Raw genomic sequence first — 13754 nt, forward strand, 5'->3', positions numbered from 1 at the left:
GCTTCAGCTCACTTCCCTGGGCAACCACTCCTGCCCGCCTCTCCCGAGGGCCGAAGGGGCGGCTTCTCAGCCGGCGGGGCAGAATGCCCCCCCTGGCGGGCCCTCTGCACGGCTGCTCTAGGGAAAACGGGAAAAGCAAACCGAAAGCAAAGCCTCCGAGAAACCGCCCGCCACGAGACCCCCGCCACACACACCGCGGTGCCCTGCCTCTCGCTCCGGGTTCGGGTCCCTCCCAGGGGACAGGCGGCAAGGGGCTCCTTTGCTGCTAACTTTTTCCTGGGAGAAGAGTTATGCAGACGCGGGCCTGCCGCCCTCGCCCCTCCAGTGCTGTGGGTGGACCGCCCCGTCCCGTCCTCCCGTCCTCCCGTCTGTCCGCCGCCTGCAGGCCTGTTCTCGTCTTCTGCCAGGACAGGGTGTCTCTCGGCCCCGAGGGCTTACATGCTCTGCTGGGTGGACTCTGGGAGCGTCCCGGGGTGGGGGTGTGGGGGGCCCCCACACCCCCACCCCGGCTGGAAACCCAGCTGGGGCTTCTAGTATCCTGGGCGGCACTGACGGCCCTGCCAGGGTCCCACCATCGGCCGGGTCTGCGGCGAGACCTGGTCTGGCTCGTGGCGGCTGGAGGGTCTGGGGGTGCCCCGCAGGGGGGCCTGGGCACTGTGGCAGAGCAGGGTGGTGAGGGGCCCGGCCCTGCCAGTGGGCCGCTGGACGTCCGGAGCCCGACCCTGACGGCGGCGCCCCGCGCCCTCTCTCCCGCAGATGCGCCCCGCTCGGCCGCTCCCGCACTGAGAGTCTGAGGCCCGCCCGCCGCCCCCGCCCGCCATGTCGCAGATGCTGCACATCGAGATCCCCAACTTCGGGAACACCGTGCTCGGCTGCCTCAACGAGCAGCGTCTGCTGGGCCTCTACTGCGATGTGTCCATTGTGGTCAAGGGCCAGGCCTTCAAGGCCCATCGGGCCGTCCTGGCCGCCAGCAGCCTCTACTTCCGCGACCTGTTCAGCGGCAACAGCAAGAGCGCCTTCGAGCTGCCGGGCACCGTGCCGCCTGCCTGCTTCCAGCAGATCCTGTCCTTCTGCTACACGGGCAGGCTGACCATGGCGGCCAGCGAGCAGCTCGTGGTCATGTACACGGCCGGCTTCCTGCAGATCCAGCACATCGTGGAGCGCGGCACGGACCTCATGTTCAAGGTGAGCTCGCCCCACTGCGACTCGCAGACCGCTATGATCGAGGACGCCAGCTCCGAGCCCCAGAGCCCCTGCAACCAGCTGCAGCCGGTCACCGCCGCGCCCCCCTACGTCGTGTCCCCCTCCGTGCCCATCCCGCTGCTGACCCGCGTCAAGCATGAAGCCGTGGAGCTGCCGCTGGCCGCGGGCCCAGGCCTGGCCCCCAAGCGCCCGCTGGAGACAGGGGCCCGGGACGGCGCGGCAGCGGCGACGGGCCCCGCGGTGGCGGCAGGCACGGCCCCCCTCAAGCTGCCCCGGGTCTCCTACTACGGGGTGCCCAGCCTGGCCACCCTCATCCCCAGCATCCAGCAGGCGCAGTACTCCCAGGGGGAGCGGACCAGCCCGGGGGCGAGCAGCCTGCCCACCACCGACAGCCCCACCTCCTACCACAACGAAGAGGATGACGAGGATGACGAGGCCTACGACACCATGGTGGAGGAGCAGTACGGCCACATGTACGTCAAGGCCGCGGGCAGCTACGCAGGTAATCCCCACCCGCCACCTCGGCCGCCTGCCTGCCGGCACGGTGGACCTCCCAGCACCTCCTGTGTGGGCACCGAGGCCAACCTGGCCTTACCCCGGGCCCCTCACAGCCTGGCAGGGAGACGGACACGTCCGGGGGCACTGTGCTGCAGGTGTACAGGGACAGTTCCCTGTACAGCCCAGACTGGACGAGCTGGCAGGAGCTGACACCCGAGGCAGGAGCAGGACCCAGGTCCGTCTTGCAGGGCCTTAGCTAGGGACTCTAAACTCATCCTGGGTGAGATGAGAGGCCACGGGAAAGTTCAGCCGCAGCGTAGCGTGTGGGACAGAGCCCTGGCTTTCACCGGACTGATGAAGAGACTGAGGGCCTCAGTGGACCAGGGACCTGCCTGAGGGCTCACAGGGCAGTGTGTGACCCAGACTCGTCACTCACCTGCTTGAGGCCTCAGTGTCCCTGTCGCTGAGGTGCCTGCCCCAGCAGGCCCATCTTCGCTGCCTTTGACCTCAGCCCTTTCCCCACCCATGTGCTTTTGCCTTCACTCTGACTCAGGGAGGCCAGAGAGTCCCTTGGGCCCCTCCCAGTCGCGGCCGTCTCCCTGGGGCTAGCACCAAGTGGCCGGCCAGAGAGTGCCTCTTGAACTGAACGTGCTGCCCCCCAACTTATTCTGGGGGGAACTCCCGCATTTGGGATCTATAAGCCCAACACGCACTGATTTGCGATGCCTGGTGTTGCCTGTAAACTGCATCACAGTCGCCAGAGATGGTTCAGGATTTGCTGCGTGAAGGGTCCCGTAGTTGAGGCCCCAGGTCAGGTGTCCTCTTGCCTTCTGTGTTCCCCGAAAACTGGCTGTGTGCCTGGGCCGGCTGCCTGTCCTGATTTGCATGCGGGGCCCGTGTCCGGTGACTGGCCCGGATGCACGCTGCCAGGGGGAAGTGGCATCCCAGAGCTGGGGCCCCAAAGTGCAGTTTGGGGACTCTTTCCGCCCCTGAGACCCACCACGTCCTTGCGCCCTGATGGGGCCGACGCTGCCCCTCCTCTTCCTCCCCCTTCCACTCCTCCGCCTCCAGGCGGGCACTGGTCTGTCAGTCCTGGGGGGCAGGAGCGGAGGGAGCCTGGTGCACTGGCCAGCTCGGGCCGTTGGGACAGCCGATCCCCATGTGGCACTGGGCGGCTGGGTTTCGGTCTCTGGTCTGGCCAACGTGGGCCCTTCTCAGGGTCCCTCTCAGAGCTGCGGGGGAGGCACTGCCCCGGCAGCTCCCCCCAGGGGCCCTGGGCCTTGGTTTTCCCAGGGCTCATGACTTTATCTGAATGTGTTTTGTCATATTTGTATGAATTGCGCAGGGTACTAGCACACAGACCACCTCCGTCTGGACTGGGTGTTTTCCTCTTAGTGGTAGCGGGGAGGGCTTGGTGTTCCTGACACCAAGAAACCCGCAGGCTCTGGTGTGGGTTAGGCCTGGCCGGGACCCCAGGAACCACCCGTGTGCAGTTTCTTCTGCCTGACCCCGCCATCTCCCTGACAGCCCCCAGGGGGTAGAAAGATCCGTTGGCACCCAGACTGGGCCAGAGGGAGCTGGGTTGGCTCCCAAGCCCCTCCCCCAGGAAAACAGGCTACACGGGCTCAGGGCAAACCCTGCAGGACCGCCCACACCCCCCCCCCCCAATGCCAGCCGCTGGACAGGGCTCAATGGAGGGGTCAGGACAGAATCGGCTGAGGGCCCAGGGGCGGGGCTGCCCAACGGTGGTCCCTGGTGGTGCAGTGCCGAACCAGGAGAGGACCCTAGTTCACGTGTCACCCCAGGGTCCTCCCTGTACGGCCCCCTTCCCGCCAGTGTGGCCTCGGGCCTTGGTGTGTACGAGACGGTGAGAGACACCACAGGTGTTGGAATTGCTAGGTGTGGGTGCAGGGCGGTAGCCCGTCTGAGGGCACCTGCCCCTCTGGCTGCATGAGCCTGGACCCCCTCCTCACCTGCACCCTTGGATTTTCCAAGGAGCCAAGGGAGGTGGCCGTGGACAGCGTGGGGTGTGGCTTGGGAGACCGAGCTGCCCCACTGCCTTGTCTGGGCTTCCTCACCAGCCCCTCCCGCACTGAGACCAGCTGCTGGGTCCTACTGGGGCCGGGCACGGGTCAGCCAAGGCCTGTGAGCCCCTCATCCCACATCCCTGGGAGCGTCGGAGGTGGGACGGGGTGGAGGGAAGCTGCGAGACTGGGGGCGGTGGCCTGGGAGCCTGTCTCCAACAGGACTTGGGAGGCTCCGGTCTGGGTTTTCTCCTCCCTGAGCCCGTAAGTGGGGCAGGGAGGGGGTGTGTGATTTCTTGGTTAAAATCTAGGTTATCGGCAGTGACGTCGCTGGCATCACTGGGCACCTGGCACGCTGGGAAGAGGGTTGGGGGGAGGGTCCGTGGGGGCCGGGCAGGCAGAGAGGGGCCCGTCCCCAAAGGCTGGCTGCCCCTTGGGCGCTGGTTTCCCGTAACCCGGGCTCCCTCTGTGCTGGCCTGGCCTGGCCAGGGGGCATCCTCACACCCCGCGTGGGCAGCCGAATAGCCAGGTGCCCCGTGCCGGGGCCTGGACAGGGGTTGGGCAGGGCTCTCGAGCTGGTGGAATCCGGAAGGTTCTATGGTGAACTGGCGCATAAGGGTTCTCAGGAGTCCCTTCTCCTTTCGCTTCCCCACCTGCCAAGGGAGGGGGTGGCCTGAGTGACCCTCAGGGGTCTTCTCTCCAGCATGCCGTGTGCAGGAAAGCGAAGGGCGCAGAGCCCTGCACTGGAGACCCCGTCCCCACCCTCATTCCCGTGAAGAGCTGTTAGCAGCTCCCACGTGATGGGCTTCTTGTTGGGAAATCGAGGAATTGAATGTTACAGATGAGTGGATGGGCTCTGGATCCCTCCCCCCAGCAGCCCCCGCGTGGTTTCCCGTTTCCGTGCTGTGTGTTCCTCCATTCTGGCCAAGTCCTGTGTCATCGTCCGTTCGTGGAGATGCCGTGGTTGATTTATCCACTTCCCTGTTGGAGGATATTGGGTGGTTCCTAATTGGTTAGGTTAGGAGAGGTGCCACTGGGAAGGCCCTAACCATGATGGGGCCGATCAGACCCACCCCACGTCGCAGTGGGCTCAGCCCCCCACCCCGGGGCTCAGGGCAGCTCGCGCTTCAGCTCCGCGGGGCCCAGAGCCGGTGGGCATCTCTCTGCACATCAGTCTCTAGCCGGGAGTGGGGCAGGAGCCAGGGGCGGCCCCGTCAAGGCAGCGTGGGTCTGGGGGGCTTGGTTTTGGTTCCGGGGGTGGGCAGGGCACAGAGGGCACCCCCCCCCACCGTGAGGGGTCCGCTCCCATGGTCTCTACTTGTTCACTCTCTTTGGGCACACCTGTACCCACAGGCTGTGAGCAGTGGTGGCCAGGATGGGCGTAGTCCCTGCCCTTGCCTGCTGTGGACACAGAGAGACACCAGACTGGACCCTGACGTGGTGTTTCATCATGGCGGGGGGCCACTGTCAGGGCAGGCTGCCCTGGGAGTGAGGCTGAGGGGTGCGGGGATGAGACGACAGAGGGCATGGAGGGGAGGTTCCCACGCCAACCTGGGCCCCCTCCCCTGGTCTCTGCGGTTCCGACCCCCTTCTGGCCTCCAGGCCCACCCCCCTCACTGGGCAGATGTTGAATCCGGCAGGCGGATGTGCTCCCTATGGGCTTCTGAGCCACAGGCCCGCCTAGGTGTTTACGCACCAGCCCCGAGCCTCCACCTTCACCCTTTCCCAGGAGGGGACCGCCGCGGGGTGCCCTGCTGGTGGCCAGTGAGCTGGTGGCCCTGTGTGGCCCTGCTCTCCCTTCCCCTCCAGGTCTGCCCGCTGCCCCACGCCTGGACGTGGGACGGACCCTGGTGGTGCGCGGGAGGGGGTCCTGGCACGCGGCACCACGTCTGTTCCCGGGTTCCGCCGCTCTGAGCAGAGGCTGCAGGTGGCCGCTGCACGCCGGAGGATAGAGCCCCGCCCCGGGCCAGGCCTTCCCAGCACGGCCTGTGAGGTCAGCGCGGCTGCTGTCCCATCTTACGGGGGGCGGGCCCAGCCTGCAGCGTCCCCCCTCCGCACGGCAGGGCGTCCCTCCAGCAGAGCCTCTGGGGAGCCGGGTTGGCGGCTGCTCCCACCCACAGCTCAGAGCTCACGAGCTGTCGCTTGGGGGTCCCACAGAGAGGGAGCAGTCAGGATGGGTTCTGCAAGCCCCACTCCCCGCCACCCACACTGCCTCCTGCCCTGGGCCAGGAGCGTCCGCACCGTTAGAGCCCAGCACAACCCCTGGCCTGCCTACAGTGGTGCCCAGGTGGGGGCGGCCTGCCCAGGCTCGGGGGGTTCCCGCTCTTTTAAGGCAGCATCCTGGCAGCTCAGGCCAGGCGAAGGAGGTGCCAACGCCAATGTGTCTGTCCCACTGTATACCCCGGAGGCTGCCCTGAGGGCTGGCCGGGCACCCCAGGCACCATCCGGGGCTCATCCCTGAGGGCCTCCAGGCGCAGCCCCCTGGCTCCCTGGCCTCAGCTTCCATGCAGTGTCACGTTTAACCCTCACACCCCCAAACACCCTGAGAGTTCTTCTTAAACCAGTTTTATTGAGGTGTAACTTACATACCTCGGTGACACGGGTATGAAGTTACCCATTTGAGATGTGGGCGAGGCGCCACTAGCACAGTCAGATGGAGGACGTGTCCGTCACCCTGGAGGCCCTTGCGCCCCTTTGCTGGCATCCCCTCCCCCACCCCCAGCCGCGGGCAGCCTCGGATCCGCTTTCTGTCCTCTGGGTACTTTTTGTCCGTCACGTAAACAGAGTCAGGCTGTCTGCACTCTGGTCCGGCTGTCTCGTCAGCAGAATGAGTTTGAGACTTGCCTGTGCTGGGTGGGCAGTCCCACCTTTTTCTCCCCTTTTTTATTTATTAAAGTGTTTACACACAATAAAATGTGCCAGTTTCAAGTGTACAGGTGATGAGTTTGGCCATTGTAATCAGCCAAGTACCACGGTCAAGATACACAACAATTTACTTCCCTCAGATGTTTCCCCGCGTCCTCCCCACCCCATCCCACCACCGCAGCCCCCGTTGCTCTCCATCACTATCATTTTTCCTTAAGTGGGATCACACAGAACGGAGTCTTCTATGTTTGACGTTTTTCATTTACTGTATCTTGAGATCGATTCATCCGTGTGCTTCTGAGCGTGGGTCCTTGGTCCTTGTGGTGTTCTCCCATGCCGTGGACATGCCACCAGTGGCAGTCGTGTGTGGCCGCTATCATCGGGCTGCTGTGAACATCCACGTACACGCGGGACTGCTTTTTTTTTCATCTACTGAAATTATGATGTGGGTTTTCTCCTTAATTTTACTGATGTGGTGTATTGCATCAGTTAATTTTTTTTTTTTTTTATTGCGGTACGCGGGCCTCTCACTGTCGTGGCCTCTCCCGTTGCGGAGCACAGGCTCCGGACGCGCAGGCTCAGCGGCCATGGCTCACGGACCCAGCCGCTGCGCGGCATGTGGGACCTTCGCGGACCGGGGCACGAACCCGTGTCCCCTGCATCGGCAGGCGGACTCTCAACCGCTGCGCCACCAGGGAAGCCCATCATCAGTTAATTTTTAAATGTTGAACCACCCTTGAACTCCTGGGATAAGTCCCACTTGGTCATTATGTTTTATTGTTTTATATATTGCTGGATTCAATTCGCTAATGTTTTCTTAAGGAATTTTGCATCTAGTTCATGAAGATTAATTATCCGTAGTTTGCCTGTAGTATCTGTTTCTGGTTTTGTAGGAGGATATGCTAACCTTATGTCTCTTCTCCTTAATTTTCTGAAAGTTTGTGTAAGTTTGATGTTATTTCTTTCTTTAGCATTTGATAGAATTCATTCACCAGTGAAGCCACTTGGGCCTGCAGTTTTGTTGTTGTTTTTGTTCCTTATGGGAAGGTTTTCAATTATACATTCTGTTAGTTTAGATGTAGAACTGTTCAGATTTCTCTCACATCTTGCTCGAGCCATGGTAATTTGTGTCTTTCAAGGAATTTATCCATTTCTGATCTATGCAGGTATTAATATAGCCGTGCCAGCTCTCTTACGTTTACTATTTACCTGGTGTTGGCTGTTTTCATCCTTTTCCTGTTAACCTACCTGTATCTTAAGGCTCAATTCTTATAGATAGCACATGATTGAGATCTGCTTTTTTATCCAGTCTGACCATCTTTTATTGGGAATCTTTCAACCATTTACGTTTAGTGTAATTTTCAAGGGGGTTAGGTTCAGGTCTGTCATCTCACTATTAGTTTTTTATTAGTCATGTTTTCTTTTTTTCCTCTTTTCCACCACTTTCTGATTGAATTTTTCCAGAGTTTCTCTTTAGCTCTGCTGTTGACCCAGTGGTTAGACATCCCCCCCACACCCCCGCCATGCTTCGGTCGTCTGGAGCTGACTCATGAATATTTGACTTATCCCATCAACCTTCTCAGGTATATCACCCCCTCCTGTGGAACTCAGACTTTCAAAACTGTGTGTTTTCATTTCTCCGCTCCGGTCCTTAGTGAAATTGTTGTCACGTATTTTACTTCTTCGTAGGCTATAAGCCTTATGGTGATGTTATTGTTTTTACTTGAAACCGACAGTTGTCTTTTTTCCACTTGTAGTCACTGTTAAAATTTAAATAGAGTAGAATTTACTCTTTGGGGCAAATTGTTCTCTGAGTTTTAACAAATGTATATAGTCATGTGATCGCCTCCATAATCAAGAGGCAGAGCAGTCACCTCCCACATTTTATCATCCCCCTGTGGCCCCTTCGTAGTCTTTTCTTCCTCTCTCCCAGCTCCTGCGACCACTGGTCTGTTTTCTGTCTCATCAGTGGAATCACACAGTGTGTGGCCTTTTGACTGAATGCGTTTGAGGTCCATTCGTGTTGTGTGAGTTCGTGGTTCTTTTTTTTTTTTTGGGCTGCTGAATAGTGTTCCCACGATGGGTTTATCTAGTTGCCAGTCGAAGCACCTTTGGTTTATTTCTAGTTTTTAGTGGTGATGGATTGAGCTGCTGCAAACGTGGCATCTAGGTTTTTGTGCACACTTGAATTGTCAGTTCTTTTTGGTAAATTGGCCTAGGAATGAGATAGTGGGTCACATGGTAAGTGCATATTTAACTTTATAAGAAATTGCCCAAACTCTTGTCTAAAATAGTTCTGTCACTTTATATCGCCACCAGCAAAGCAGGAGAGTTCCTGTCATTCCATGATCTTGTCAGCACTTGGGTTTGTCTTTTTTTTAAAAGCCATTCTCATGGTCTATAGTGGTGTCACACTGCAGTGTTCATTTGTATTTCTCTAATGTCTAATGATGTGGAACACCCTTTGTGTATTTATTTGCCATCTGTATACCTGCTCTGGTCAAGTGCCTCTTCGAGTCTTTTGCCCTCTTTTTATTGGGTGGTTTGAATATTGAGTATTGTTGATATGGTGTGTTCCTTATACATTCTAGGTGTGAAAGTCCTGTGTTGGATATGTGACTCATAAACATATTCTACTAGACTGCAGTTGGTCTTTTCTTTCTCTTACTAGAGTCTTTCATAGACATTTTAACATTTTGATGAAGTTTATTTTTTAAATTTTTAAATCTTATTTTTGGCTGCGTCGGGTCTTAATTGTGGCACAAGGGCTCTTCTTTGCAGCAAGCAGGCTTCTCTCTAGTTGCGGCGTGCGGGCTCAGTAGTTGTGGTCCGCGGGCTTTGTTGCCCCACGGCATGTGGGATCTTAGTTCCCTGACCAGAGATCGAACCCACGTCCCCTGGGTTGGAAGGCGGATTCTTAACCACTGGACCGCCAGGGAAGTCCCCTGATGAAGTTTAAATGGTCAGTAATTTCTCTTACAGATGATGCTTTTGGTGGTGTATTTGATTCTTTACCTAACAAGATTATAAGAATTTTTTCCCCTGTGTTTTCTTCTAGATGTCTTATGGCTTTGGGTTTGACATTTAGTCTGTGGCCCATTTTGAGTTAATTTTTGTATAAGGTGTGAGACATGGATCGAGGTTCTGATTTTTTTTCCACGTGGATGTCTAATTTTTTTTTAAGAAATTTAGAATATGAAAAAATGCCTATTATGTTTACCCACATATTTACCTTGTCCAGTTCCTCATACTTCGTATAGATTAGAGTTTCTACCTGGTGTTATTTTTCTTCTGCTTGAAGAATTTCCTTCAACCTAGTGATGGACTAGTAGTGGATTCTGAAAAATCACAAAGAGGTCTTTATATCACCTTTTAAAAAATCTGCCTTATTGAAGTATAGTTTATGTATAATAAAATTAGTCAGTTTTCATTGTACAGTTGTCACCTTCATTCTTGAAGGGTGTTTTTGCTGGATGTAGAATCCTAGGCTGACTGTTACTTTCTGCTTTCAGTAGACGTTCTCTTGTCTTCCGAAATGCATATTTTTTCCTCGGGAAATCATAGTCATTCTTCTCTGAGTTTCTCTGTACGAGTTGTGTCTTTTCTTTTCAGGCAGCTTTTATTTCTGCTTACACTTTATTGAGCTTTTTGGACGTGTGCGTTTCTACCATTATTCCTTCAAATGTCTTGTGCCCCTCCCCCCACAACTCCAATTAAACATGTTTTTGTCCCTGAGGTCCCAGGCTCTGTTTATTTATTAGTTTTTAGCCTTTTTTTCTGTTTAGGCTTTAGATGGCGTCGTTTCCATTGCTGTTTCTTCATGGTTGCCGATCTTTTCTGCAGTTCCGTTTTGTTCTTATTTGTGTGTTCCGTTTCTGCCCGCATTGAGTTCCTGCTTTTCCATTTTTTTTAAAGTTCTGATGGTATTTTCTAGCTGGTGTTAAAGCCTTTGCCTGCTAATGCTGTCCGCTTTGTTATTTCTCGGTGTGTTTCTACCTACTGATTTTTCTCCTCTTTGGGATCCCCTTTTTGTGGTTCTTCACGTATCTATTAATTTTGTAACAGGTGCTGGACATCGTGGATGTCGAGCACCAGCAGTCTTGTCCTGAGTCTCTCATAGTGGAGTTAAGTGGGATTTCCATAATGAGTAATGATTTTGAGTGTTTTTTCATACTCTCGACAGGTTATCTGTCTTCCTTTGTGAAGTGCCCATTTAAATCTTCTTTCCCACACTTGCAGAGTGAGTTGTCTGTCCTTTTCTCACAACTTTTCGTGAGCTTCTCTGTACTCCAAATAGACCTCTTCTGTCAGACAAGTGTCGTAAATATCTTCTCCCACTCTGCAACTTGTCATCTTCTTAATAGAATTTTGATGTAATAAGTGTATTAACTTCTTTCTCTTTATCAATAGCTATTATATCTTGTTTAAAGGAATCTTCCTTTACCTCCAGATCAGTGTAATGTTCTGTGTGCCTTAAAGTTGTCTTTTTGATTTGAAGTCATTTTAAATTTACAGAAGTGTTTCAAGACAAGCACAAAGAACTCCTGTATACCTTTGCCTCAGACTCACTAGCTGGTAAGAATTTGCCACATTTTGCTTTGTCGTTCTTTTTCTTTTTTTAAGTATAGGTTTGTTTTTTTTTTTCTCTGAACCATTTGAAGGCAAGTTGCAGATATTATGCTCTTTTACCCCAAAATACTGAGCATTGCTTACAAACGGGACATTCTCTTGCATAAACACAGGACAGTGTTCAAAACTCAGGAAATTTTTCTTGGCTGTGCTGGGTCTTCAGCTGCAGCACGTGGGATCTCCGTTGCGGTATGCGTGCAGGACCTAGCTCCCTGACCAGGGATCGCACCCGGGCCCCCTGCATTGGGAGCACGGAGTCTTACCCAGTGGACCACCAGGGAGGTCCCCAGGACATTCAGTTTTGACCCAGCACTGCTATATAATCAACGATGCTTAAATTTCCATGCTTAAATTCCTCCAGTTGTCTCAGTATTGTCCTCTGTGGTCACGTGGGTTTTTCTGATCCAGTATTCAGTTCAGAGTCACACGTCGCATTTCTGATTTTTCTTTTATTCTGGAATAGATTCTCAGCCTTTATCCTTCATGAGACTTTCCTTTTGAAAGCACATGGGCTGGCTGTTTTGCAGAAGGTCCCTCTGTTTGGGTCTGCTGGGTTGGGTGCCTGGTGTGCGTTTCTGCTGGAATTCCACAGGAGCAATGCCGTGTCCTTCTCCAGCCACGACCCTGGTCTGGCTCAGTGTTGGTGCTGGCCCCTTAGGTCGTTTGGTCAAGGTGATCTCTGCCAGGTAGCGTCACTGTGAGAAGAGAAGGTGTGTCATTAGCCTTTCACCCAACGCTTTTAGTGTTTGTTGATGACTCTTGCCTGGATTGATCACTACTCTGATGGTTGCAAAGTGGTGATCAGAACTCCGTAACTCCTACACTTATTAGTTGGTGGTCTTTTGTAGGGAAGAGCTTCTCCAGACCCCCTACTTATTTATTTTATTCCTTCACTTATTGTTGTTGTTTATTTGGTGTTAGTATAAAGTTACTTTTTTTTTTTTTTAAGCATTTTCATGTTGTCTTTTTCAGCAAAATATCCCAGGCTCATCTTATGCTTTCTGTTCCCCAGCCCTGGAGTCAGCTTTTTTCCCTCTGAGTGGGGAATGGTATTTAGGAACCAAGATCTGGGTGCTACGTTTGCTTATTGCTACTAGGGTGCTGTTTTTATACCCTTCTGGTAGTCAGAGCTAGGAATTTATATATTTAAAAATCACGAGTTTGTACTGGTATCTCCAAATTTAACTCAATGTCCTAGGCTTCTCCCAGCCTCCTCTCTTCCTTACGTCTGTTTTCCCCTCTAACAGTCAAGATTCAGACTCCCCTGCTTTGTTATTAAGGCTTTTCTCTCTGTAGTAAGTATATCTGGAATTGATTTTTTTTTAATGTGGTGTGATGTGGGGCTCAAGATTTACTTTTTTTTTTTTTTAAAGAGGATTTTTAAAATATTTTTGGCTGCATTGGGTCTTACGTTGCTGCGTGTGGGTTTCTTTAGTTGTGGCGAGCGGGGGCTACTCTTCGTTGCGGTGCGTGGGCTTCTCATTGTGGTGGCTTCTCTTGTTGTGGAGCATGGGCTCCAGGCACGCGGGCTTCAGTAGTTGTGGCTCGTGGGCTTAGTTGCTTCGCGCATGTGGGATCTTCCTGGACCAGGGCTCGAACCCGTGTCCCCTGCATTGGCAGGTGGTGGATTATTATTTTTTTTTTTAATGAGACCTTTTATTTATTTGTTTGTTTATTTTTGGCTGCATTGGGTCTTCGTTGCTGTGCGCGGGCCTTCTCTAGTTGCAGTGAGTGTGGGCTACTCTTTGTTGTGGTGCGAGGGCTTCTGGTTGCAGTGGCTTCTCTCGATGCGGAGCATGGGCTCTAGGCTCATGGGCTTCAGTAGTTGTGGCGCATGGGCTTCAGTAGTTGTGGTGCACGGGCTTCAGTAGTTGTAGCGCACGGGCTTAGTCGCTCCGTGACATGTGGGATCTTCCTGGACCAGGGCTTGACCTGTGTCCCCTGCACTGGCAGGCAGATTCTCAACCACTGCGCCACCAGGGAAGCCCCAGCCTTTTCTTTAAATATTGAAATGGTCATATAGTTTTCCTCTTCTGCTCTGTTAATGTTATAAATTGCTTTTTCGAATATTAAAAAACCTTGTGTTTCTGGAATAAGCTCAACCTCGTTGTGATGTGGTATCCTTTTTACATCCCTCTGGGTTCAACTGCCTAATTTTTTTGCCCTTTTTGGGGGGGCTCTCTGGAGCTGTGACCACCCCCAGTCAGTGTTCATCTCCTAGAGGGAGGCCTCAGGTGGGTTGCCAGGTGTCCAGCAGTTGCTAAATTGAGGGAACCGCTCCCATCTGGCCGGACCCTGAGCGCGGAGCCCCTGCTTCTGCCGGGGGTGCCCCCCTGCCCACCACAGAGCTCCAGCCTAAACATTGGGAAACCTGTTAAATGCATACCCCCCACCCACGCAAGGCACACACAGTGTGGGCGCCAGTGTAGGTACCCCAGACCCACATCAGAGGCGCGGGAGTTTGGACCCAGCGCCTGGGCCACCGGCTGCGTGGGACAAGCCCGTGCTTTTCATATTGCCTCATATTTTCTCTAG

The 13754-nt window shown here is 54.3% G+C and overlaps 1 protein-coding gene across 1 annotated transcript in view; it reads left to right on the top strand.

Annotated features, from left to right (window-relative positions):
- Positions 1-804: 804 nt before the first annotated feature.
- NACC2 (NACC family member 2) overlaps positions 805-13754 on the top strand; it is a gene marked incomplete at its 3' end in the record, with an annotated part of 28517 nt that continues 15567 nt past the window's right edge. Inside the window, exon 1 of the mRNA XM_082655709.1 lies at positions 805-1705. Within this exon, the coding sequence (XP_082511835.1) occupies positions 820-1705 (886 nt within the window). The 5' untranslated portion in view covers positions 805-819. The remainder of the gene's footprint in view (positions 1706-13754) is intronic.

The sequence above is a fragment of the Grampus griseus genome (genome assembly GCF_964374135.1).
Source record: "Grampus griseus genome assembly, chromosome: 6".
Taxonomy (NCBI): domain Eukaryota; kingdom Metazoa; phylum Chordata; class Mammalia; order Artiodactyla; family Delphinidae; genus Grampus; species Grampus griseus.